The sequence below is a fragment of the Chanodichthys erythropterus genome, chromosome 5 (genome assembly GCF_024489055.1).
Source record: "Chanodichthys erythropterus isolate Z2021 chromosome 5, ASM2448905v1, whole genome shotgun sequence".
Taxonomy (NCBI): domain Eukaryota; kingdom Metazoa; phylum Chordata; class Actinopteri; order Cypriniformes; family Xenocyprididae; genus Chanodichthys; species Chanodichthys erythropterus.
The window spans coordinates 4,419,372-4,446,406 of NC_090225.1; the positions used below are offsets into that span (position 1 = coordinate 4,419,372).

The 27,035-nt window shown below is 36.4% G+C and overlaps 1 protein-coding gene across 1 annotated transcript; it reads right to left on the bottom strand.

Annotated features, from left to right (window-relative positions):
* Window positions 1-3,295: 3,295 nt before the first annotated feature.
* On the bottom strand, window positions 3,296-19,528 carry LOC137020476 (leucine-rich repeat-containing protein 27-like). The gene is made up of 6 exons (XM_067386095.1): window positions 19,386-19,528; window positions 19,172-19,302; window positions 11,140-11,198; window positions 10,937-11,062; window positions 3,415-3,574; window positions 3,296-3,332 (listed from the first exon to the last, which is right to left on the bottom strand). The coding sequence occupies exons 1-6, from the start codon at window positions 19,524-19,526 to the stop codon at window positions 3,296-3,298; spliced, it is 654 nt and encodes a 217-aa protein (XP_067242196.1). The 5' UTR covers window positions 19,527-19,528.
* Between the last annotated feature and the right edge of the window lie 7,507 nt (window positions 19,529-27,035).

Consider the following 27,035-nt stretch of genomic DNA (forward strand, 5'->3'; position numbering starts at 1 on the left):
CATAGATCCTAAGCAAAGGGCTAGAGTTACATTCAAGCTATTTCAAAGGATTAGTCCACTTTTAAATAAACTTTTCCTGATAATTTACTCACCCCCATGTCATCCAAGATGTTCATGTCTTTCTTTTGTCAGTCAAAAAGAAATGAAGGTTTTTTGAGGAGGTCCAAATTCGAGTTTCAGTGCAGCTTCAAAGGGCTTTAAACGATACCAGATGAGTAATAAGGGTCTTATCTAGCGAAACGATCGGTCATTTTCGACAAAAATACAACCGTTCATGCTTTATAAACACAATATCGTCTTGAACGTACTTTCCGTTTCCGCATTCTTCAAAACGCTTACGCTGAATGTTCTACGCCTATCCTATTCTACTTACGGAAATAAACGAAACTGGCCCCGCGTTCGTTCCATAAGTAGAATAGGAAAGGCGTAGAACATTCAGCGCAAGCGTTTTGAAGAATGCAGAAACGGAAAGTACGTTCAAGACGATATTTTGTTTATAAAGCATAAACGGTTGTATTTTTTTTTTTTTTTAAATGACTGATGGTTTCTCTAGATAAGACCCTTATTCCTCGTCTGGTATCGATCGTTTAAAGCCCTTTGAAGCTGCACTGAAACTGCAATTTGGACCTTCAAACAGTTGGTAGCCGTTGAAATCCACTGTATGGAGATTTTTTTTTTTCTTTTACGACTGAAGAAAGAAACTTTATGACTGAAGAAAGAAAGAAATGAACATCTTGGATGACATGGGGGTGAGTAAATTATCAGGTAAAGTGTATTTAAAAGTGGACTACGGAAGAGGATTAGGGCCAAGCAATAATAAAAAAATAAAACCATCTCAAGATTAAAGTTGTTAAATTTCGAGAAAAAAGTCGAGATAAAATGTTGAGAATAAACTCGTTAAATTGCGAGAAAAAACTTGTTAGATTTCGAGAAAAAGGTCGAGATAAAATATTGAAAATGAAGTCATTAAACTACGAGAAAAAGTCGTTAAATTACGAGAACAAATTCGTTAAATTATGAGAAAAAAGTCGTTACATTTCGAGAAAAAAGTCGAGATAAAATGTTGAGAATAAACTCGTTAAATTACGAGAAAAAAACTCATTAAATTACGATAAAAAAGTTGTTAAATTACGAGAGCAAATTCGTTAAATTATGAGAAAAAAGTTGTTAAATTACGAGAACAAATTCGTTAAATTATGAATTTGTTCATATAATTTAACAACTTTTTTCTCGTAATTTAATGACTTTATTCCCAACATTTTATCTCAACTTTTTTCTCTAAATTTAACAACTTTTTTCTCATAATTTAGCGAATTTGTTCTCATAATCTAACAACTTTTTTCTCGTAATTTAATGAGATTATTCTCAACATTTTATCTCGACTTTTTTCTCGAAATTTAATTAGTTTTTTTCTTGTAATTTAATGAGTTTATTCTCAACATTTTATCTCTACGTTTTTTTTTCTCTAAATTTAACAACTTTAATCTCGAGATGGTTTTATTTTTTTATTATTGCTTGGCCCTAATCCTCTTCTGTAGTGGATTAATCCTTTAAGGCATGAAGATTTTTTTTCCCCACAGGAAAAAACATTTAAAGGGTTAGTTCGGCCAAAAATTATGTCGTTCCACACCCGTAAGACCTTCGTTCATCTTCTGAACACAAATGAAGATATTTTTGATGAAATCCTTGAGGTATATGACTCGTCCATAGTCAGCAGTATAATCAACACTTTCAAGGTCCAGAAAGGTCCTAAAGACATCTTTAAAACCGTTGAAGTGACTGCAGTGGTTCAACTTGAATTTTATGAAGTAACGAGAATACTTTTTGTGTGCAAAAACAAACAAAAATAAGGACTTCATTCAACAATATCTTCTCTTCTGTGTCATTCTCATACGTTGTTTACGTCCAGAGCTTCTAGGTTCTAGACAGAACGCAGACTCATTATTAGACGGCTCCTGCGTCAGAATCACATGCATGCATCGTGCTGCTCACGTGAACAGCTTTGGCCAATGCTGGACATCAACACTGTTGAACTGCGTTCACTGCATCAACAGCATAGGAGACTGACATGGTAGAGAATAAAGTGTTGAATAAACTCATTATTTTTCATTCTTTTTGTTTGTCTTTGCGCACAAAAAGTATTCTGGTTGCTTCCTAAAATTAAGGTTGAACCACTGCAGTCCCGTCGATGGTTTTAGCGATGTCTTTAGTACCTTTCTGGACCTTGAAAGTGTTGATTATATTGCTGTCTATGGACGAGTCATAAGCCTCTCAGTTTTCATCAAAAATATCTTAATTTGTGTTCCAAACATGAATGAAGGTCTTACGAGTTTGGAGAACATGAGGTGAGTAATTAATGACAGAAATTTCATATTTGGGTGAACTAACCCTTTAAATATGTCATTATGGTGATTAAAGGTGAGTTTTTAGGGATAAAATTATTGATTTTGAATCAAGTTACACATTATGTACTGTACATAATATCTGCCAATGGGTTCAGCAAAATAATTTTGTTTTTCCTTTTGATTTAGATTATTTTTCCCTGTTGGCAAACAGCTTTTTCTTGTTTTAAATAAAAACATCATAGAATTCTGTTTCTCTGGAAGCAAGACATAAAATCTTGTATAGTCTTGCTTCTTAAGTAAATAAATCTTGTTTTAAGGATGTTCAGATCATTGTGTTGGAAAACAGAGTCAGATTTATTTTTTTCCTTGAAGAGTTCAGAAAATGTAACCAGATTTACTCCTTCACTGCTGAAGATCGTAAGACTGACTTTTGCTTCATCTAACTGAACACATATTCTCACAGCACCATCACTTCTGGAAGCCGCAGTCAGACTCACGTCTGTCTCGGTTTCATCTGGTCTGTCCTGCTCCAGCTCTGGGCTTCTGTTCCTCTCGTCCACTCGTTTCTCCTGACACAGTCATAGTCTGACGTCACACACTCATTCCCAAACGGATATATGTTCTAAACACACACAGATAATCATCTACACTCTATATTTTTTATATAGTTACAAATAAAACAAAGATGATTGGAGTACGTTTTAGAAGAAAATACAATTTCAGATTTTTAATTCAAAGTGTTATTTGCTGTTTCTTTGTAATTATGTGTGAAATGTAGCAATTTCTGATAAAAGCATCTTTTATGTAAATGAGACTCTTTCAGACAGTCACATGTTCTTCAGTTGAAGCGGTTTGGATCAGAACATGATCATCAGGTTTTCTTCCCTCAAACTGTTAACCTCATAATATAAATTGTAAAGATACATTTATAATAATAAACAATAGGAATTTTAAGTAGTAATCCCAGACTTTTTCAGACACGGAGACCTGTACGAAGTTTAAACAGCAGCAGAATCTAATAAAGCATCTGTTGTTTCTCTTTCTAATGAAATCAGCTCTCGCTCCGTACCGGGTTCTGGTCAGTCTGGCGGGGTCAGCAGCCCCTAATTCATCCCTTTCCATCTGGATGATCCTGTGCCGGAGCTCCTGAAAGTGCTGTATGTCTGGATCGTCTTCCTCACACACATCCAGGCTGGAGAGACGCAGCTGCAGCTTCTCCACCTCTGATACTGAACGAGACACAATTGAGACACAAGCATTCACACATGAGCACTGAGGTCTTCTAACACAAAAACTTCATTTATTAATGTTTTTTGTTATGTCAGTCATCACTATTACACTGCAAAAAAATGATCTTCTTCCTCAGTGTTTCTGTCTTGTTTTCCAGTACAAATATCTAAACATTCTTAAATCAAGATACGGTTATTATTTACTAGTGCTCACAGCGATTTGATCACTAAATGACTTCTCTTAATGACTTCGCTCATATATTTCAATATTTCAAACCATTGTTAATGTTAACCAAACCTGAAACTACAATACTACTAGTCAAATAGTTTTATTTTATGTTTTTGAAATAAGTCTCTTCTGCTCATCAAAGCTGCATTTATTTGATCAAAAATACAGTAAAAAACTTTGAAGTATTATTACAATTTAAAACAGCTGTTTTCTATGTGAATATATGTTAAACTGTAATTTATTCCTGCTCAAAGCTGAATTTTCAGCATCATTACTCAGGTCTTCAGTGTCACATGATCCTTCAGAAATCATTCTAATATGATGATTTGCTGCTCAAGAAACATTTATGATTATTATCAATGTTGAAAACAGTTTGTGTGGAAACATTTTATCTAATTTAATGCATCCTTGCTAAATAAAAGTATTAATTTCTATTAAAAAAAAAAAAAAAAGATATTGTGTACCCAAAACTGAACAGTAGTGTATCATGGTTTCCACAAAAATATGAATATGAATTGATGCAGCCTCTGTGAGCAGACTTCTTTGAAAAACTTAATTATACAGGGTATTACAATTATTATTGTTATTATTAGTTGAAATAAAGCTGAAATGCAACTACTGGAAGATATTTGTTCTTGTTTTAAGCACAAACTCAATATTTTTCAGAAAGCAAGACTTAAAGGGGTGGTTGATTGAGATTTCACTTTTTTTAACTTTAGTTAGTGTGTAATGTTGCTGTTTGATCATAAACAACATCTGGAATGTTACAATGCGCAAAGTTCAATGCAAGTTTCCCTTTGCATTTCTTTTAAAGAATTCTCTGTTTAAGGACTACAACAAATGGCTGGTAGGGACTACAACAAGCTTCTTCCTGTCTCGTGACATCACTAACCCTATAATTTACATAAACCCCGCCCCCAAGAACACTCAACAAATGCTATGAGGCCATGTTGGGCTGCTTTAGATAAGAGGAAGAATTGTTGTAGTAGAGTGTTGTTGTCATGCCGTCATTTTACGCCGGACTGCTTCACAAACAAGGGTCAATTCAAAGCTGGATTTGCACAAAAGATGAACATGACGGCACATGCTAGATGATGAGTTGAATCAACTCCACAGCAACTACATAAATTTATCCACTAACCGTTCAGAAACGTCCAGTTTCATTCTAAAAGTTGTAACTTCTTCCTGAGTCTCTCCATCAGTGTCGACTCCGATTTGAACAATGTAAGGCTGAACACTTTTCTCATTTTGGCTGCGTGAGATTCTCCAGCTTTGTTGTTGTTGAACTGTTAAAGCTGGCTTCTGGAAAGGGGGCGGGAGCAGCAGCTCATTTGCATTTAAAGAAACACACACAAAAACGGCATTTGGGCAAATTTGACAAGCTATAATAAATGATCTGTGGGGTATTTTGAGATGAAACTTCACAGACACATCTATATACATCTATATGTATATATAGATCTATATGTATATATAGATGTATATATATATATATATATGTATGTATGTATTCAACGCTGCTGCCTGCCAGCTGTCTGATCTACGCTCGGAGCTTCGTGGAGTTTATCCTAAATCCTTCTCTTTATTCCTATTCACATAATATAACTTTCTTATTTTTCACTAGATTACTTAACCTATTGCATAGTATTACTAAACGGAACGATTTATTACTAGCAATCCACCAGCGTAATCACCTAGTGTTAGCCATAGCCTGCTAGCTACCGTCTACTTTCTTTTTTTCCTCTAAACCAACCTTCCTTGTCGATTGAATGGCGGATTTATCCGATGTATGTTATTCTGATCTGTCCTCGCCAGATCGGGAAGCTGTGGAGACGTTGCTGCCCGGCATTCATCGATCCACCGCGAGGTACAGCGTCCCGCACATCACCCTCGCCCCAGGCACCGGCAAGCGACCGAGACATCCAGCCAGCGAGTCCCATGTGCGTTGCAGTTTTTCGGACGGCGTTCATCAAACACACGGTCAGTCATGTCCGACGATTATCATGTGTAGTAAATGCAACATGTACAGTTTAGCTCTTTCTGTCAGCAGTGAGACTTACACATGTGATAAATGCAGGGATATTGTCAGGCTGACAGAGAGAATCTCAGAATTAGAGACACGCATCCAAACTTTAATTGAGGATAGTGAGAATGAAAGGGCCTTAGATACTGCTTTGGATGCGACTAGCCTAGTAAACACTACACATTCGGTTCCGGTTGTAGAAGCCACGCAGCAGGCTAACTGGGTGACTGTGAGGCGGCATAATGGCAAGAACAAACACCACTCTTCCGTTCCGATTAGAACATCAAACAGGTTCTCCCCACTCAGTGACGCACAGACTGAGAATCCTGTTGAAAGTGCCCTAGTAATTGGCGATTCTATTACACGGAACGTGAAAATAGAGACACCAGCCACCATAGTCACATGTTTGCCGGGGGCCAGAGCACCTGACATCAAAGCAAATTTAAAAGTGCTGGCTAATGCTAAACGTAAATATTCTAAAATCATTATCCACGTCGGCACAAATGATGTTCGACTTTGCCAGTCGGAGATCACTAAAATTAACATTAAAGAGGTGTGTGAACTCGCAAATTCAATGTCAGCAAAAGTAATTTGTTCTGGCCCTCTTCCTGTTCGTCGGAGTGATGAGATAGTTAGCAGGTTATCATCACTCAATGGCTGGCTGTCTAAGTGGTGTGCGCAGAATAATATAGGTTTCATAGACAATTGGAAAAGCTTTTGGGGCAGACATGATCTGTTGAAAAGAGATGGTATTCATCCCTCCCGGGATGGTGCTGCTCTTCTCTCTAGAAATTTGGCAAATAGTCTTAGAGCTGAAACATGACAAACCAGGGCCCAGATCAGGACGCAGACAAACTGGCTAAACCGACCGTCTGCTAGCCGCCTCACGTCACAGAACTCAGATAATTCACAGCACATTGAAACACTTTCACCTAGATATTATCACATAGAGACTGTGTCTGTACCTCGAACTAGTAAATACAAAAAACTTCCGAAACCTTTTAAGGGTAAAAATTTAATTGATGTTCAAAAAATGAAAATCTCAGATAAACAAATGATAAAGCTTGGGTTACTGAATATTAGATCTATTTCTTCAAAAGCACTTATTGTAAATGAAATTATCACAGACAATAAACTAGACTTGCTGTGTTTGACAGAAACCTGGCTAAAACCAGACGATTACATTACTTTAAATGAATCTAGTCCTCAAGGTTATGATTATCGACACAATCCTCGACAGAAAGGCAAAGGGGGAGGTGTTGCTGTAATTTATAGTAATATATTCAGAATCATTCAAAAGAATTTCAAATATAATTCCTTTGAAGTGATGGTGCTTTATGTAACATTATGTAAGTTGACATTTGTGCTGGCTACTGTATACAGGCCACCAGGGCACCATACTGACTTTATCAAAGAATTTGCTGAGTTTCTATCAGAGTTAGTACTGGCTGCGGATAAAGTCCTTGTTGTTGGTGATTTTAATATCCATGTAGATAATAATAAAGACGCATTTGGATTGGCATTTGCAGATATTTTAAACTCTATTGGAGTTAGACAACACGTGTCAGGACCCACTCATTGTCGTAATCATACCCTAGATCTAATACTGTCGCATGGAATAGATATTGATGCTGTTGAAATTCTACAGCAGAGCGATGATATATCAGATCATTATTTAGTCTCGTGTATAATACAATTAGCCAAGGCTACAAAACCACCACCCAGCCATAAATATTGTAGAACAATCACGTCTGCCACTAAAGATTGCTTTATAAATAATCTCCCCGAGCAGTTTCATCGCCTTAGTATACCTGACAACTTAGAAGAACTCGATGCTGCAACAGAAACTATTGGCTCTCTCTTTTCCAGCACATTAGATGCAGTCGCTCCTTTACGTCTAAAGAAGATTAAGGAAACTAATCCAACGCCGTGGTATGATGAGCACACTCGGGCTCTAAAACGAGCTGTTAGAAAAGCTGAACGTAGTTGGAAGAAAACAAAACTAGAAGTTTTTCGCCTTTCGTGGAAAGAAAAAATGATTGAGTACAGAACAGCCATAAGAAATGCTAGATCTACTTATTTTTCAAATCTCTTAATAGAAAACAAACATAATCCTAGGTATTTATTTGACACAGTGGCTAAATTAACTAGAAACAGAGATTCAACTGCTGACGTTTCCATAGAGCACAGCAGTAATGACTTTATGAACTTCTTTACTTGCAAGATTGATAATATTAGAGAGAAAATTATAAACATGCAACCGTCTACAGTTTCTCTTCAGACAGTGCACTGTAGTGTCCCTGAGGTAAAACTAGAATCATTCGCCGCTATAGGAGAGGAAGAATTATCTAAACTTATCAAATCATCAAAATCAACGACATGTATGTTAGACCCAATGCCGACTAAACTACTGAAAGAAATGCTTCCAGAGGTCGTAGGTCCACTTCTTGATATAATTAATTCATCTTTAACACTAGGACACGTGCCAAAAACCTTTAAGCAGGCTATTATCAAACCTCTTATTAAAAAACCTCAACTAGATCCGAGAGATTTAGTAAATTACAGGCCAATCTCAAATCTACCTTTTCTGTCAAAGATACTAGAAAAGGCAGTTTCAACACAACTGTGTTCCTTTTTAGAAAGAAATGGAATCTGTGAGGATTTCCAGTCAGGATTTAGACCATACCATAGTACTGAGACTGCTCTCGTTAGAGTTACAAACGATCTACTCCTATCATCCGATCGTGGCTGTATTTCTCTATTAGTGTTATTAGATCTCAGTGCTGCTTTTGACACTATCGATAATAACATTCTTTTAAAAAGACTTGAAAACTATATTGGCATTAGTGGAATTGCTTTGGCATGGTTCAAATCATACTTATCTGACCGTTATCAGTCTGTGGTAGTAAATGAAGAGATGTCGTATCGATCACAGGTTAAATATGGGGTACCACAAGGCTCAGTATTAGGACCGTTGCTTTTCACTCTGTACATGCTGCCCTTAGGAGAGATAATTAGGAAGCATGGTGTTAGTTTTCACTGCTACGCTGACGATACTCAGCTCTATATTTCCTCGCGCCCTGACGAAACCTACAAATTCACAAAACTAACAGAATGCATAGCTGACATTAAAAACTGGATGACAAGAAATTTCTTATTATTAAATTCAGAAAAAACTGATTTCCTAATCTTTGGACCAAAAACTTCCTCACGAAAAAACCTTGAATACTCTCTAACACTTGACGGGTGCTCCATTAAACCTTCGTCCTCAGTTAGGAACCTGGGTGTGCTCTTTGATACCAATCTTTCATTTGAAAGTCATGTTTCTAGTATCTGTAAAACCGCCTTCTTCCATCTAAAAAATATATCTAAATTACGACATATGCTCTCAATGACAAATGCGGAACAGTTGGTTCATGCATTCATGACCTCAAGACTAGATTATTGTAACGCTCTACTGGGTGGTTGTTCTGCTCGGCTTTTAAACAAACTACAGTTGGTCCAAAATGCGGCAGCTAGAGTTCTTACTAGAACCAGAAAGTATGACCATATTAGCCCAGTTCTGTCAACATTACATTGGCTCCCTATTAAACATCGTATAGATTTTAAAATCTTGCTACTTACTTACAAAGCTCTAAATGGTTTAGCTCCCCAGTACCTAAGTGAGCTCTTAATGCATTATAGTCCTTCACGTTTATTGCGATCTCAGAATTTAGGCCAGTTGATAATACCCAGAATATCAAAATCAACTGAAGGCGGCAGATCCTTTTCCTATTTAGCACCTAAACTCTGGAACAATCTTCCTAGCATTGTTCGGGAAGCAGACACACTCTGTCAGTTTAAATCTAGACTAAAAACACATCTCTTTGCTCTTGCATACACATAACACATTATCAATACATTAACATTTTTCAAATCCGTTAAAGGATTGTTACGCTGCAATAATTAGGTCGGCCGGAACCGAGAACATTTCCTATAACACTAGATATACCTGTAAATCAGAATAAGAATGGCATCTACGCTAATATCTGTCTCTCTGCTTATCCAGAGGTTTGCCGGGTGCTGGATCCAGGCCGTATCCAGATCAGATGGAGAACCTGCGTCTGGACCTGACTACAACGTAGCCCAGGAGACAATGGGCCTAAAGATCCAATTCTGGCTGCATCTATAATTCAGATTTTTAATCCCCGTATCCGCTTACATATATTTATATATAATCGATTTTTAATCTCTATAATAAAAATGTACAATTCAGATTTTGATCTCCATATACATTTACATATATATATCTTCCAAGGGGTTTTTTCCCTCCTAGGACTTTTTTCCCAGTGCTAGCACGCTGGGTTTTTCTCCTAGGGGGTTTTTTCCACCCCTGGAAGTCAGCCGACATTGGCTTAATGTAGCACCATCTTGTATATGTTACATATTACCACGCTTGTTTGTACAGTTTTAACCACTTCCCTTTTTTTCTGTGCTTCTAATATGTAAAGCTGCTTTGAAACAATTACCAATTGTAAAAGCGCTATATAAATAAATTTGACTTGACTTGACTTGAGTATATTATATTACATCTTGAAAAAGGCCATTATACAGTATGTCCCTTTTAATATCTTCAGTCATTTTGCTTCTCCATTAAATGTATCTTGATTTAAGAATGTTTAGATATTTGTGCTGGAAAAATCAAGAAAATCATTTTCTGCAGTGTAATAAATTTCAGTTCAGTCTGAGAGGTTTTTAGGCCAGTGTTCTCTCTCAGTCCTGCTGATCACTTGATTTTCATCTTCAGCCTCATTAAGATCTCCGCATCATTCCCCAATAATGCGTAATCAAATGAGAGCGGAGTTGAACACTTGTTAGTCTAATGAGTCTCAGATTACATTGAGTCTATATGGGGTTATTGATCATTTCCTCTGGACTGAAAGCACGAGCGCCAGAATCCAGCTGAGCAGCTCGCGCGTCTCCAAGGGAACAGAACTCACACCAGTCAGGCAGAACCAGGGCAAGGAGCTATTTTTGAGGCAGGCCATCCTTTTTATGCAAAGCCACAGATGGCAAAGCACACACACACACGCACACACACATCTACACCTCGCTCTCAGGTTGTTTTCACCTTCACCTAGTTGAGAGCGGCGCAGGTAGTGGAGGATCTGCGGCAGGCCGCGGTCCAGGACGTCTCGGGGAGGGAATGTGAGAGGGCACTTCCTCAGGCTCAAGGCCTTCAGCGTGATCAGATTACCTGCAGGAGAAGAGAAGCGTCACATGAACCAAACACACATTTATTACGTCCTCTGTATAATATACTGTAAGACGCACCCAGCTCTGGGGGAAGCTCTGTGATCGGATTGCCCTCCAAAAGCAATGTCTTCAAACACCTTAAAGATAAGAATGAATAAATTCTTCAGAAAACATGCATGAATATCTAAGGCTTAAAATCCTAATCTTGATTTAAGATGGTTTAGGTATTTGTACTGGAAAACATACAAAAATAAAATCATTTTTACAGTGCAAATGCAATCATTTTTAATGCTTTCCAAGATTTTTTCATTCTTTAAAACAAAGCTTTATTTACAATGATGTAATCCCTGTCTTTGTGGAATACTGTATCGTGATTGGTCGTTAATGTCATTCTGTGGCCTAATATTTGTGTCTAAAGCTGTAAAATTGAACACACTGCAAATAAAATGATATCTTTCCTCAGTATTTTCATCTTGTTTTCCAGCACAAATATCTAAACATTCTTAAATCAAGATACATTTACTGGAAAAGCAAATTTATTGAAGATATCAAGTCTTGTTTATTAAAAAATTACCAAAATTAAGTGACTTCACACTTAAAACAGTAAAACAAATATCTGCCAGTGGATTCAGAAAATAAACTTAATTCAATGGGGAAAACAAGATTATAAAGCAACACTTTATTTAAAGCCTTTATGTTTAATGCGTTATAATAATGCATATTAATGCGTTATATGCTGTATTTTCATAATATTCCATGTCACATGTGAAATTGGTTGTTTGTCATGTGTTTTAATGCATTTTACTTTCTAATGGCATATTTTAATGTATTTTAACTGTGGCTATAATTATTCATGAGACCCATGCATTATAAGAATGCATAATTAATGAAAAAACTAAAAATACTTTTACTTTTGCATTATATAAAGGCTTTAAGTAAAGTGTTGGCAATTATTTTTCTGACCTCATTGGCAGATCATTTTTTTAAAGTCATTTTCCTTAATGTATAGTAGTAAATGTAATCTTGATGTAAGATTAACTTTATACTGGAAAATTAGATAAAACTACTGAGGAAGATGATCTGTGCTAATTTCTTTCATATCACTCAACACTGATAAAATCATTTGCACTCAAATAATCATTTTATAGTTTATTGTTATATTAATCATATATGGTTTTTGCAGCAATGCCATGAAAGAACCATTTTGGTTCCCTAAAGAACCTTTTTTTTTCTGAGTGTGAACAACATTTAAATAATCTAAGCTTTTTTTCTACTATAAAGAACATTTAGTGCAATGGAAAGATTCCATGGATGTTAAAGGTTCTTCATGGAACCATAAATGCCAATTAAGAACCTTTATTAGGGGCAGTTCACACAGAACACGATTTTGGTTTGAAACTGCAACGCTCAATGTGGAATACATCCCGCCTTCTAAATAAAAGAGCCAATCGCTGATGGATAAAGTCATTGCGTCACTGCAGTTGCCGTTAGAAGCTCCGGTTCCCATAGAAACCTGAGACTCGCGCTTAGGACTGCACATGCGCATTGGCTCGTCTAGCCTGACAAATAAGCTTTTTTTTAACTCTATTTGAGCATAAGAAACAACATTTATAGGACAGTTGATGTCAGATTTTGTTGCTGATTTGAAATATGTTATTTAATAGTGAGTTCACCAAGTAGTTTTCGAGATTTCAGTATTCCCCCATTCAAATAGATAGGACTTGGTCTTGGATACCTGAAATAGCTGCCTGGAAGCGTCATATTGCAGTTATAATATTCATTATGTCATTAAATTGAATCAAATTAAGTTGAGTCAATTTTTTACAATAATCATTTACAATAAAAATACATGAGATTGTTTTAAATATTTTTTTTGAAAATACAAGAAATGTTGGGGTGTAAATGATTGTAAACCGCCAGTAGGTGGCGGCAAGTGACCGTTTTAATAAGTGGGTTATTCATTCAAATGATTCGTTCAAACGGCTGATTCATTTAAGAATGAGGCCGCTGTTTAGGGGGGCGGGGCCAAGATGGCGCCTGTGTAAGTCGTGTTGTTAGTTGCTCTTAAACTTATTTTGTGCAATTCTTGATCTAACTTGTCCTCATGTGAGTAGACAGTGTTAAATATTAATCTGACAAAATTAAGAACCCTTATTTTTCTTGAGGATGATGGATATTTCCTATACGCACTTTCTTGGAAATTAGCCTGCTAGTAGTAGTTAGTATTTGAGATGTGACACTTTCTATCGGTTATAACAGTTCGGCTCGGTCTCGTCATAAAATTTATTTCCCTCATCGCAACAAATGGAAGATGCTTTAGCAGTGAAACGTGTGCATGATTACGTAACGGCACCTGTGCAGGAGGATAAAGCTGCTCTTTCAACTTTATTACCTGATACTCCCACCAAGAGTCCACAATCGAAGATGCGACGCCACACTACAGAACCATCAAATGCAGTTCTCTTGGAAGCAATTGAGAAACTAGGGAAAAAACAAGACGATTTTTTAGAGAAATTAACCGCAATTGAAAATTCTGTCTCGTGTAACTCAAACCGCATCTCTGAACTTGGAACTAAAATGGACGCGATCTCTGATAAGGCCGATCTTGCCGTTACTAACTCCAGTGCGATGAAGGACCAAGTTACGTCACTAAAGACTGAAAACAAGCAACTCTGGGAAAAGCTGGATGAATTGGAGGCATACAAAAGACGGTGGAACCTACGGATTGCTGGTATCCCTGAAGTGGAAGGTGAAAATGTAAAGATGGCTGTGATAGAAATATTGCGTTTAGTTTCACCATGTCTAGCAGATGTTCTCCAGTCTTCCATCGACGTGGCCCACAGGCTTGGGAAGAAAGGACTTACTCAGCCTCGTCGCATTATTGTGCAGTTCACCTCTCGCACGCACCGTGACCTCATCTGGGCCGACGCGAAGCGCTCCGAAATTCTCAAACAAAAGACTATCAGGATAACGGAGGACTTAACACAACGCGCAAGGGAAGCTCGAAATAAACTGTGGCCACTCGTGAACCAAGCTAGACTGGAAGGTAAACGTGCAGGGTTTCAGGGTTCAGCTGCCATCATCGACGGGAAGAAAATTACAGTGGACAACATATAATGACTCTTTACAGTGACTTTAATATTCTGTAGTGAGGTTTTTCATCCTCATGGGAATTGTTTCTTGTTAGGGTTCCAACCTAGACTAGAGAAATGTTAAGCTGGTTCTTACTACAGTGAGGAGGTCTGGTTAAGTGTTGCACTTACTTTTTTCTACTTCAATCCGTTAAGAAGTTTTATCTTTATTTACTAAACAATAGATTTTGGTTACAAGTTCTTGTTTGTTCTTTTATGTCATTTAAGTTGAATTGTTTTTCACTCAATGTTAGGGGAATCCGAGACTTAACCAAACGTAAAGCTTTATTTCTTTTTTGTAAATCAAAATGCAGAGATGTCTATTTTTTACAAGAAACGCATTCATGTGTGAAAGATGAAAGTTTCTGGTCCAATCAATGGGGGAGTAAAATTATCTACTGTCATGGTTCCAATAATTCTGCTGGGGTTATGATTTTATTTAATCAGCACTTTAATTACACTGTACTTGAATCACATTGCTCGAATGAAGGCAGATGGTTAATTATTGTTATCCAGTTTGGGGAAAGCATTGTTATTTTGGCTAATGTCTATGGCTTTAACAGATCCAGTCTTAATAATTGTCTCTTTACAGATTTAACATCCAAATTAATAACTTTAAAAATAAAATACCCATCTACATCGCTAATTATGGGCGGGGACTTTAATGAGGCTCCTGACTTATGTTATGATAGATTTCCTCCAAAATATAGCACTACCACTGTTAACAAAATAATTAGTGATATATGTTCCAGTCTCTCGTTGGTAGATATTCATAGATTATTACATAATGACTTTTCCTCTTCCTTTACTTGGTTCAAATCTGATTTGACACAAAAATCACGTATTGATTTTTGGCTAATATCTGATAGTCTGATTTCTTCTGTTAAATCATGTTCTATTTCCAGTGCACCTTTAACTGATCACTCGGGTATTGAGTTAGAAATTTCTGACCTTAACTGTAACTCATTTAGGAAACCATGGGTATTGGAAATTAAATACCTCTTTATTACACAATTCTAATTATTGTTTGGGTATTAAAGGCATAATTGATTCTTTTAAAAAAAATACTAATATTTCTCATACCTTAAATTGGGAATTGTTTAAATATGAGTGTCGAAAGTTTTCTATAAAATTTAGTAAAGATCTTCTAAAATCAAAAGGATTACAATTTGAATCTATTTTAAAAGAAATTAACCATATAACTTGTCTTGCCAATCCAAATGATTCAGAGAAGGAACGTTTATACCTATTAAGAGAAAAACTAGACACCTTCTATATAGAAAAGGCTAAAGGGGCCTTCATTAGATCTAGGGCCAAATGGCTAGAAGCCGGAGAAAAAAACTCTTCATACTTTTTCAATTTGGAAAAAAACGAGCCGAACTTAAAAAAATTTCCTCTTTATATATTGATGACACTATTATATCAGATGACAAAATAATCTCAAAATTTGTTTCAGGCTTTTACCAAAAACTATATACATCATCATTTAACCCTGATTTAAGCGATATATTTTTTAACAAGATACAACCTTTCACCCCTTGTATAAGTATAGATAGTAAAAACCTTTGTGAGGAGGAAATGTCATTGAAAGAATTGGATGATATCATTAAAAAAACACCTTTTAACAAAAGCCCAGGACCCGATGGTTTACCTTTTGAGTTTTACAGAGTTTTTTGGGAAGATATTAGAGAGTTTATTTTGAATGTGTTCAATGAGTGTGCAGTAAATGGGGAACTTACAGAATCTATGAAACAGGGAGTAATTACACTAATTCCAAAACCTAATAAAGACATTTTGCACTTAGACAACTGGCGCCCAATCACACTCCTTAACTCGGATTACAAATTATTAGCATCTCTATTTGCCAACAGATTAAAACCTTGTTTGGAGGAAATCATATCTGTCACACAGTCTGGATTTATGAAGGGAAGAAGTATTTCAAATAACATTAGATTGGTGTTAGACATTTTAGATTACTCAGATTTAGTAAACAAGGAAGCTCTTATTTTGTTTTTAGATTTTTGTAAGGCTTTCGATACCGTTGAGCACAATTTCATGTATCAGGCCCTTAATCACTTTGGTTTTGGCCCAACCTTTACAAATATGATGCACACATTCTATAATAATATTTCAAGTAGTGTTTCTTTATCTGGTGGTACGTCTTCTCGTTTTGTTATCCGAAGAGGCATTAGACAGGGATGCCCTATTTCCCCGTTTTTATTTTTATTAGCAGCTGAAACATTAAATCTTTACACTCTGCATTGCTCCCAAGTTAGAGGTATTGAGATAGGAGATTTCACTTTAACTATAAGTCAACTTGCTGATGACACTTGTTTATTTTTGAAAAACAAAGATCAGGTCTCTGTGATTCTGGAGGCACTCAAATTATTCTCTGATGCCTCAGGTCTCTCTGTGAATCAATCTAAGAGTGAGATTATGGCTGTACACCAACTAGAAGACTCATGTATATCTGGAATACAGATTAAACAGGTAGTTAAATACTTGGGTATTGTAATTAGTAAATCAGCCTCAGAGAGAATCACAGAGAATTTTTCGCAGAGATTACAAAAAACAAGAAATATTTTTAACTGTTGGCTCCAAAGAAATTTATCTATTCAAGGTCGTGTATTGATCTCCAAGGCTGAAGGGATCTCCAGACTTGTATATCCTGCATTGTCTCTTTATGTAGATTCCAAAATGTGTGCTGCAGTTGATAAAATTTTATTTCAATTTATCTGGAGAGGCAAGACGGAGTATATTAAAAGGAAAACTATAATCAGAAGTTTATCAGAAGGAGGACTAAATGTTTTAGATTTTGACACTATCAATAATATATTTAAAATTAACTGGATCAAGCACTGTCTTTGTGATAACAACTTTCCATGGTTCTTTATTCCCAATTTAATTTTCAAAGAATGTGGTGGTCTTAATTTTCTACTTACCTGTGATTTTAAATGTACTAAACTCCCAATTAAGTTGTCCAATTTTCACAAACAGGTTTTGAATGCCTGGAAATTAGTCTACAAACATAATTTCTCTCCCCATTCCTGTGTAATTTGGAACAACCAATATATATTATTCAAAAACAAAACAATTTTTTGGAATGATTGGTTTAACAAAGGCTTAATTTTTGTTACAGATTTAATAAATCAGTCAGGTGACTTATATAATTATAATGACATAGTTAAATATCTTGGGACAAATATATCTTTTAAAGAATATTTAAAACTCATTCATTGTATCTCACCAAAACTACTCTATCTTATAAAAAACGAAAAGATGTATAATCCTGTAATTGGTTCTCTTCCTGCTCTGACTGTTGAGGGCCTTTCCATTAGGGATAAAAAATTTAATAATATGTATATCAGAAAAATATTAATCAAAGAAAAAAGTGTTTCACCTAAGGCAATAGTGAGGTGGAAACAGGATTATCACTCCCTTGTTTTTCATAATTTGTGGTCAGATATAAATAAATTTGTAATTCCTAACAAAGTCAAAGAAACTCACTTTAAAATAATAAATAGATATTATCCATGTAACAATTTTATTAGTAAATTTAAAGAAGGGTTTTCGCCACTATGCAGTTTTTGTGAAGAAGAAACTGAAACAATTGTACACTTATTTTTCAATTGTAATTATACAAAATTATTTTGGTCCCAAGTTTCTATTTTTCTTTTTGACTTATTTTACAAGTTTGTCACTATAACTGATGTAATGGTCTTGTTTATGGATTGTGATACTGGTTTATTGGAAATGGATAATATAGTTAAACTTCTTATTCTATTAGGAAAATATCATATACATAAAGCAAAATGTATATCGACTGTACCAAATAGTAGACTATTTTCCACTGATTTGAAAATTTTTTATGACTCTCTAACATCAATACAGAACAATCGAAAAGCTGTTAAGACATCTAAACTGTTGAAAAGGATACTTAATGTAATAGAAACATGATTGATTTGTGATATAAGATACAGAATTTTGATTTTTTTTTATATATTCAAATGTCTTTGTATTCCCCTACTGTTGTTTCAATAAAAAAAAAAAAAAAAAAAAAAAAAAAAAAAAAAAGAGGCCGCTGTTTATGAATAAGTCACTGAAACAATGACTCAACTGATTCGTTCAAGTCGCTGAATCACTCAAAAACACGGTAAAGAACTTTAAAGGCCGTTTTCTCAAAATGAGTTTGAGAGAAATGAGTCAGAAATCTCCACTTCAGCAGAACTTACATACACCAAACTTTACAGTTTTATTCCTATCTATATTCTGAAGGTTTTTTACAGAGGGATGTGTTGAATTTGCCTGATTTTACAACATTTTATTCCTAAAAAAATGGTGAAATGTTTTTTTTTTTTTTTTCTGGCTGTTGATAGTATTTTCTGAATTATGGAGTGATAAAAAGAGATAGCCAAACCTCCCTCAGTAAAAACCTTTGAATTTAAAATGTCCAAAAACTTAAACGAGAATTTTGAACCTGACGTCATCCTCCGATTTTTGTTCTAGAAACGTATGCAAATTAGCACATATTTAATTAGATAACGCCTCATTTGCATATTTAAAAAAGATTTTAGAAAACTTGTAACAAAAAATGTTTGCAATTTTTAATGTAATCAATCAGCTGGGAAAGTATGGTGATATCTATTAGTTAATTTTTTACCCTATTCACCTGGGGTGTCTCGCCTTAAGGCCTTCATTTTCGCAAAATCAATTTAATGACTTATACTTTTTAATGCACAACCAAAACAATGTTCTTCCCCGAAATGCATGCAGTTTTGTATTTAACCGCTAGAGAGCCAAGTGATATAAACCCAAGCCGCGTTTTTAGAAGGCCGTACATGCACGTCCATCAAGCGCATATTTACATAGAAAAACAATGGAAAAGTTGCGCAGTGGGATGGAAGCACGCGCTCTGTGTGAACCGGCCCAAGAGTGGACTATTTCACATGGACTATTCCCTTACAATGCTGTTGACTCACCTGTGCTGGCCGACAGCGACTGGAAGAGCTGTGATCTGATTGTTCCTCACATCCAACCAGACAAGAGACGGAAAACTGCCAAAGAAATGCTCAGGAAACCCGCTGATTTCATTACCCTCCAGATACAAACTCTACAACACGCACGTGAATTATATCAGCAAAACTGTACAAGCAATGACGTCATACAGTCAGACTGAACGAGCGCATTGATCACCTTTAGATGCGTCATCTGTAACACAGAAGCTGAGATGTCCTTCAGTCCTCTTCTACTCATGTGCAGCATGTCGTTCAGGGATGCAGATTTTACGGCTCCTTCTTCAGAGTCGAGGCTCAGATGGAGATGATGATCACTCATCATTCCAAAATTCAGAGCACCGCAATAATACTGTAATTAATACTGTAGTAATCAAATCTAATATTTCATATTTCTGCCACTATCCGCGGCTGTTGAAAGGTTATGGTGTAATATTTACATCTAACTGTCAGCTGGGATGTTGTGAGTCGTTGCTATGGTGACGGCGCATGAAAGCGAAACCAAAACTACGGGGAGCGTCGGAGACCAAACATCCAAACGCGTACAGAGAATGCATTAAAACTTAGTCTGACTGAAAAGTTTCAAAATTTCTTAATTTATTTGTGAAACAAGAAGTACAGTAGACCTAGTCAATAGGATATATATGAAATATTTATTCTGTGACACAGCGTTCTACACTATAAAAATGTTTGGTTTGGTCTTTTATATGTTTGAAATACGATATAAATAACGAAAACAACCTCATCCTTGAGAAGTATACCTTTTATATGCTTGACATAAAATATAAAAAACTTTTTTTTTATTTTATTTCAGATAGTTGCCAGAGTTTGATGTAGCCTAGGCTACTAAAATAACTAAAAGTAAAAAAATAAATAGAAATTTATAAAAACTACTAAGTTTAAAAAAACCCCTGAAACATATTTTAAACAACTAAAAATGAGAAAAACGCAAAATTACAAAATCATTAAAATAACAAAATTACTAAAACTTTACCTAAAATTAAAATGAAAACGGAAATAGCCTACGTATAAAAACTGTAGTATCTCAATGATTAAATAAAATGTAAAAATATATATCATTATGTTCAGTCCGAAATTAAAGTAGCCTATTTTAGGGACCTTTTACATGACACCGTGTTCAACTAAAAATAGGGAACTTTTTATGCGTTTTGGCCGTTCATTTACACAACAGTCGAGTTTTGTGGGCCTGAAAACAGAACCTTTTGAAAATCTGTTTCAAAGTGACAGTTTTTAAAAACGATACCATTATCGTCTTCGTGTAAACTACAAAAACGCGAATTTACGAAAACGGTGACGTCTTGCGCATGCGTCTTAAGTGTTCAGTCTATAGGCGCGTTGTGTTTCTTTACATTGCCATCTACTGGCTTAGCAGCAGAGTACAGCGTTGTAGTTGTTTTCATGGATAGGTGTCAACTGGGATCATTGCTGTCTGTAGGCTACACGAAAAAAGCAAAGGAAAAAACTTTTTTCCATTTTTAGTACATCGTTATCGTGTAAACGTAGCCTAACTTAAGTGTCTTCAATATTTTTTTTTTCTCTTTGTATGAAAACCTTTGTTGCACCTGGCGCACGTTGGTAAGCAACCTGACAAAACCTTTCTACAGTTCAGAGGCGCGAACGCGCGCGCGTGCCCGAGGCTCGCGCAGGGGAGGTTCATATACGCGCCGCATCTGAGGCTCGTCGTCAGTTCGAGCGGCGCGAGACAGATTCAGCTCTGTGGTTCTGTGCTCGAGTCTCTCTGTTCCCAATTTGTGGAGCGCAGATCGGAGAGGATCATCGGTGTTTGTCACTCAGAGATGCTCGTGTTTTAGAGGCATCAGCATCAGTTTTAGTCGCACTGAAAGGAATGAGATCAGAGCATCAATGTTTCACTGGGGCAAGTGGAAGAAGAGGATGGGAGCGAACAGTTCATCCAAGAGACCAGTGTTCGACGACAAAGAGGATGGTGAGAAGCTCTGCAGCTGAAACACCACATTATAATAATCACAACATTATCAAACCGCAGTTTTACTCTCTTAGAAGTGAACAGGTCTGACTCTGAACATGACTTTAATTGTTAAATACTATGAATGACTTTTAAACAGTTGATGCTACACATTTTAATGCAACAGACAGAACATTTGAACAGTGTTTCTGATGTAACAGCAGTTAGAAACACACATGATTGACAGATGAGCTTTTGCTAGATGGTGTTTGGTGAATGCTTGCTAATATAAAAACGATGACAATAATATTTTTCTGATCTGTAAGAAAGGCTGACTTGTCCAGATTATAGTAGCAAGTATACAAGTGCTCATTTTTTAGGTGCTTTTATTATGGGTCTTTGACAGTAAAACATGCATTTTTCTTCATTTAAGTTCACTTTTACTGAGTACTGTGTGCTTAAACTTACCCTATAATTATAAACACAGACCATACTGTGATCATGATTGATCAGAATTAATTGTGAGATTTTACACAATGCGAATGTTCCACTTTTGGGTTTCTGACTCATTAATGCGTATTACATTTCAAATGCAATTCCTGCAACAATGTGACTGTTGAGATCAGCTACAGTCTGTTTGAACAAAACCTGCCAATTACATCATTTGCTGTTTAATTGGTTAATTAGCGAGGATTATGGAAATCCAGGGAAATATGCTGCTTTATCAGTTGAATTGTGCTGGAACGCAGACTGAATGTGTCACATTGAAAGACGAGACCTGAAGTCTGCTGTATAGGTCAGAATGTGTCACAAAAGCCAGAAATGAGGTCAGTTCACTGTGGGTTTATAAACATATGGAGCGGGACACGGAATGACCCATTTAGTTACAGTATGGACTCCACACTTAGTTCTATTATTTCAAAATCACTGCTCTAATGAATGTGAGAGTAATTACAGTTATGTACCGGCTAATGAGTTGAGTTTAGGACAGGTTGGAGCGCTGGGAAGTTGTTTTGGATTAGGGTTTTATTTAATGTGACCAACAATGTTCTGGTAAGGTTCTCTCAAAGTTATGTACAAACGTTCTTCCAGTAATGTTAATAAAACACAAAAACTACCCAAACACTGGGTTGTTACATTTGACCCAGGATCTGGGTAACACAAAAACTACCCAAACACTGGGTTGTTACGTTTGACCCAGGATCTGGGTAACACAAAATCTACCCAAATACTGGGTTGTTACATCTGACCCAGGATCTGGGTAACACAAAATCTACCCAAACACTGGGTTGTTACATCTGACCCAGGATCTGGGTAACACAAAAACTACCCAAATACTGGGTTGTTACATCTGACCCAGGATCTGGGTAACACAAAAACTACCCAAACACTGGGTTGTTACGTCTGCTCTGGGTAACACAAAAACTAACTCTGTTCTGGGTGTAACAAAAACTACCCAAACACTGGGTTGTTACGTCTGACCCAGGATCTGGGTAACACAAAAACTACCCAAACACTGGGTTGTTATGTCTGACCCAGGATCTGGGCAATGCAAAAATTACCCAAACACTGGGTTGTTACGTTTGACCCAGAAAAACTACCCAAACACTGGGCTGTTACATCTGACCCAGGATCTGGGTAACACAAAATCTACCCAAACACTGGGCTGTTACATCTGACCCAGGATCTGGGTAACACAAAATCTACCCAAACACTGGGCTGTTACGTCTGACCCAGGATCTGGGTAACACAAAATCTACCCAAACACTGGGTTGTTACGTCTGACCCAGGATCTGGGTAACACAAAATCTACCCAAACACTGGGTTGTTACATCTGACCCAGGATCTGGGTAACACAAAAACTACCCAAACACTGGGTTGTTACGTCTGCTCTGGGTAACACAAAAACTAACTCTGTTCTGGGTGTAACAAAAACTACCCAAACACTGGGTTGTTACGTCTGACCCAGGATCTGGGTAACACAAAAACTACCCAAACACTGGGTTGTTATGTCTGACCCAGGATCTGGGCAATGCAAAAATTACCCAAACACTGGGTTGTTACGTTTGACCCAGAAAAACTACCCAAACACTGGGCTGTTACATCTGACCCAGGATCTGGGTAACACAAAATCTACCCAAACACTGGGTTGTTACGTCTGACCCAGGATCTGGGTAACACAAAATCTACCCAAACACTGGGTTGTTACATCTGACCCAGGATCTGGGTAACACAAAAACTACCCAAACACTGGGTTGTTACGTCTGCTCTGGGTAACACAAAAACTAACTCTGTTCTGGGTGTAACAAAAACTACCCAAACACTGGGTTGTTATGTCTGACCCAGGATCTGGGTAAAACAAAAACTACTCAAACACTGAGTTGTTACGTCTGACCCAGGATCTGGGTAAAACAAAAACTACCCAAACACTGGGTTGTTACGTCTGATCTGGGTAAAACAAAAACTATATCTGTTCTGGGTGTAACAAAAACTACCCAAACACTGGGTTGTTATGTGTGATCTGGGTAACACAAAAACTAACTCTGTTCTGGGTGTAACAAAAACTACCCAAACACTGGGTTGTTATGTCTGACCCAGGATCTGGGTAAAACAAAAACTACTCAAACACTGAGTTGTTACGTCTGACCCAGGATCTGGGTAAAACAAAAACTACCCAAACACTGGGTTGTTACGTCTGATCTGGGTAACACAAAAACTATGTCTGTTCTGGGTGTAACAAAAACTACTGAAAAATAACACAAAAAAAGACAAAAAAGGCTCAACCCAGGACTAGGGTAGAAAAAATAACCCAATATTTTTTTGGTTGTACTTGTTTCGCAATGTTCAGAGAATATTCAAAAGTAACATTCACACAATGTTTGCAAATGGAATGTTTCCCTAACATTTTTAAGACATTCAAAAAACATTCAGAGAACATACAGAAATAACATAACTTACAAGGAACGTTTGCAAAACCTTCATAGAACATGTTATTGCTAGCTGAGAGACATCAAATAAAAAATAATCTAAAGAATTTTCTTTATACAGTCTAGTGACGTGTATTGTTGTTTTTCTGATGAACATTTCTTAAGCTACAAAGGAAAGAAGTATAGCTAAAAAAACAGAAAAGGACAGTTTGTCAAGTCAACCTTTGAATGTTGGATTCATAAAGCCTTTTCTGACATACTTGGCATTTGAAGGATGCGTTGGCTGTACATTCAGACAAAGAAAGAACGAACATTCTGCACTGAAACAAATTGGTTTACTTTGAAACAATCTTCACTCAGAAATTGACAGGCTGAAGGACGAGTTGTATTTTGGTCTCAGGGATTTTGACAAAGAAGAACAGTATGTTGGGTTGCTGCTTTACTGAAATAGCAGCAGCCGGTATAATCACGCTATGATAATAATATGCACATCATTAGCAGGATCTTCAGTAGTTCTCTGGGATAGACACAAGATCTGTTCTGTCTGTGCGTCTGATGTTCTCACCCTTCCACCAGATTCTCACATTCATAATCAGTGCTGGAGGAACACTGCGGGTTTGAGTTACGTCATCGTACGGCCGCTTTCATGCTGCTGCTAGAAGAGAAAACAGGTTATTCCTCATGATCCTCACATGAAAGCATTCAGAGGAAAGATGTGACACACATTGGGCTGTAGAATCAGGCCCCGCTTATACATAAAATCCAAAATCAATGAGAGTTCAAACATAAATGACATTTCTGTCATCATTTACTCACTAATGTTCTTCAGGTAGTTTTTTTTTTCATGTTAATTACCTCATGCAGCTCTTTTGCATACAAGAATTAAAAATTAAATGAAGAACTAAGTTCACTAATCAAGCACTGCAAATGAAAAAAAAGTCAATTGTTTAAAAGACAATTAATATTCAGTAATATTATTGATTGGAAGCTGCTATTTTCACTAAGTGCAAATAACAACAAAAATTATTTTCTACACTCTTAGTGTAAATAGTAGTTAGATGCTATTTTACACTTAGTATAAATTGTGGCAGATATTATTTACACCTCAGTGTATTGTATATAATAAGACAATATTAACAACATATTCAGTGTATTAAAATCATAAAAGGATCCTGCCTTATTGGGACATTACTTGTCTCTGTCCCTAAAGCCTCCGTACACCTACTCCTACCCGTTAAACACTTTATTCCCACTATTAATTACCCTTTAGGTACATCATTTCTACTTTTCAGATATTTTCTTCATTTTTATTTAAAATAAACGTTTCTCCGAGCTGATATGCGATGGGAAAAGGGAGAATAATGAGTTGGGAAAAATGCGGATTTGAAATCAAAAGCTGATGCCACCCGCCTTACACTCAACGGCACTTCTTTTTGTACTTTGTCTGGCTCAATCAGACATTATCTATGTTCACATCCAGCTATTTTTATGAGAATTTTGGGATATCATTGGGATATCACAAAAAAAAAAAAAAAAAAATATATATATATATATATATATAATAGATGGAAGGATAGAAAGATGCACTTAAATTCTAAAAATGCGCATAAAAAACTAAATTGAGATGGATGCTTTTTTTTTTTTTTTTTTTTTGCGCACAAACTACAATGGCAACACATTTACCGAATAAATCCCTCAAACACTCATGTGACTTTGTCTCAGCAGAGTCTGTGATTGGATAACCGGATTGACCAGCAGACTAATCACATCACAGTATCTTAAATGTTGGTTTGGTGGTTCAGAAACACCCGAGCCAAAGTCTGTCATCAGAATGATTTGGTTTAATTCCCTCCCAGAAGCGTCTCACTCAATTGCGTTCCCAAACACCAACATCCGAACTCAGGAGAACATGACAACGTTTATTGCATTTCGTCTGTCGTATGATGGAGCAAAAAATAGCCTGATTGCAGCAGGTTCCATTTTAATTACTGATATTTTGCGCTAATTTCTATGGAAGAGACTACTTTGTTATTTGCAAATGTCTTTGTATGGAAACAAAGTGCATGCAAGTCTTCCTATAATCTTCCATCAAAATGTCATTCAGTGCATGCTTTACTCTTCTCTTTCATATTCTCCCAGACTACAGGCTGCATCTTCAGTGAAGGACACATTCTGAATCACACTCTGCTGAATTATTGATGCCAGCCAAGAGTGCAACTTGGAATTAGTGGTAAAGCAGTCAGACTGAAGTTCCAAACAGAAATATGACAGCTAGAGAAAGAGAGAGATTGGGGACCCTGTGTGCTTGATAAGTGTTTCACAGCTGAGTCTTTACCTCCTTCATTAAAGGAGCAGACATGCAAATACATGCACGAGCACACACTGCAGTGTTATCAAATACAAATGACTGTCTCATTTAGCAAATGTGAAATGTTTATTCTCAGTTCATGCATATTTAATTTCAATAACATATCGGTGTGACGCGTTTCACCCTACGGCGTGTCGTTTGGCTGCAGGCGGCATCAGTCGACACGCTATCGAGGTCAGCGTGAGGCTCTGCTGTTCTGCTCTTCTGATGTTTGTTCTCCCTAATTGTTGTACAAGTGCTCATCTCTACTGCTACACCATTTTTTAAATGAAAAATTAAAGGAATAATTCACCCAAAATGTGAAGACTGTCAGCACACTCAGTCTTTTTCTTCTGTGCAGCACAAAAGAGGAATGATTTTAATGAAACTTCACACAGCTCTTGTTTGTGCAATAAAATAAGTCTCATATTAGTAGATGATATGGTGCTTATATGATGCTTTACATCAAGTCAAGTCAGCTTTATTTCTATAGCACTTTATACAACATTGATTGTTTTAAAGCAGCTTCACATTGATAAACAGGACTATAACAGTGTTAATGATGTAAAAATCATTAATTATGAGATAAATTCACATTTCAGCTGTAAAGCT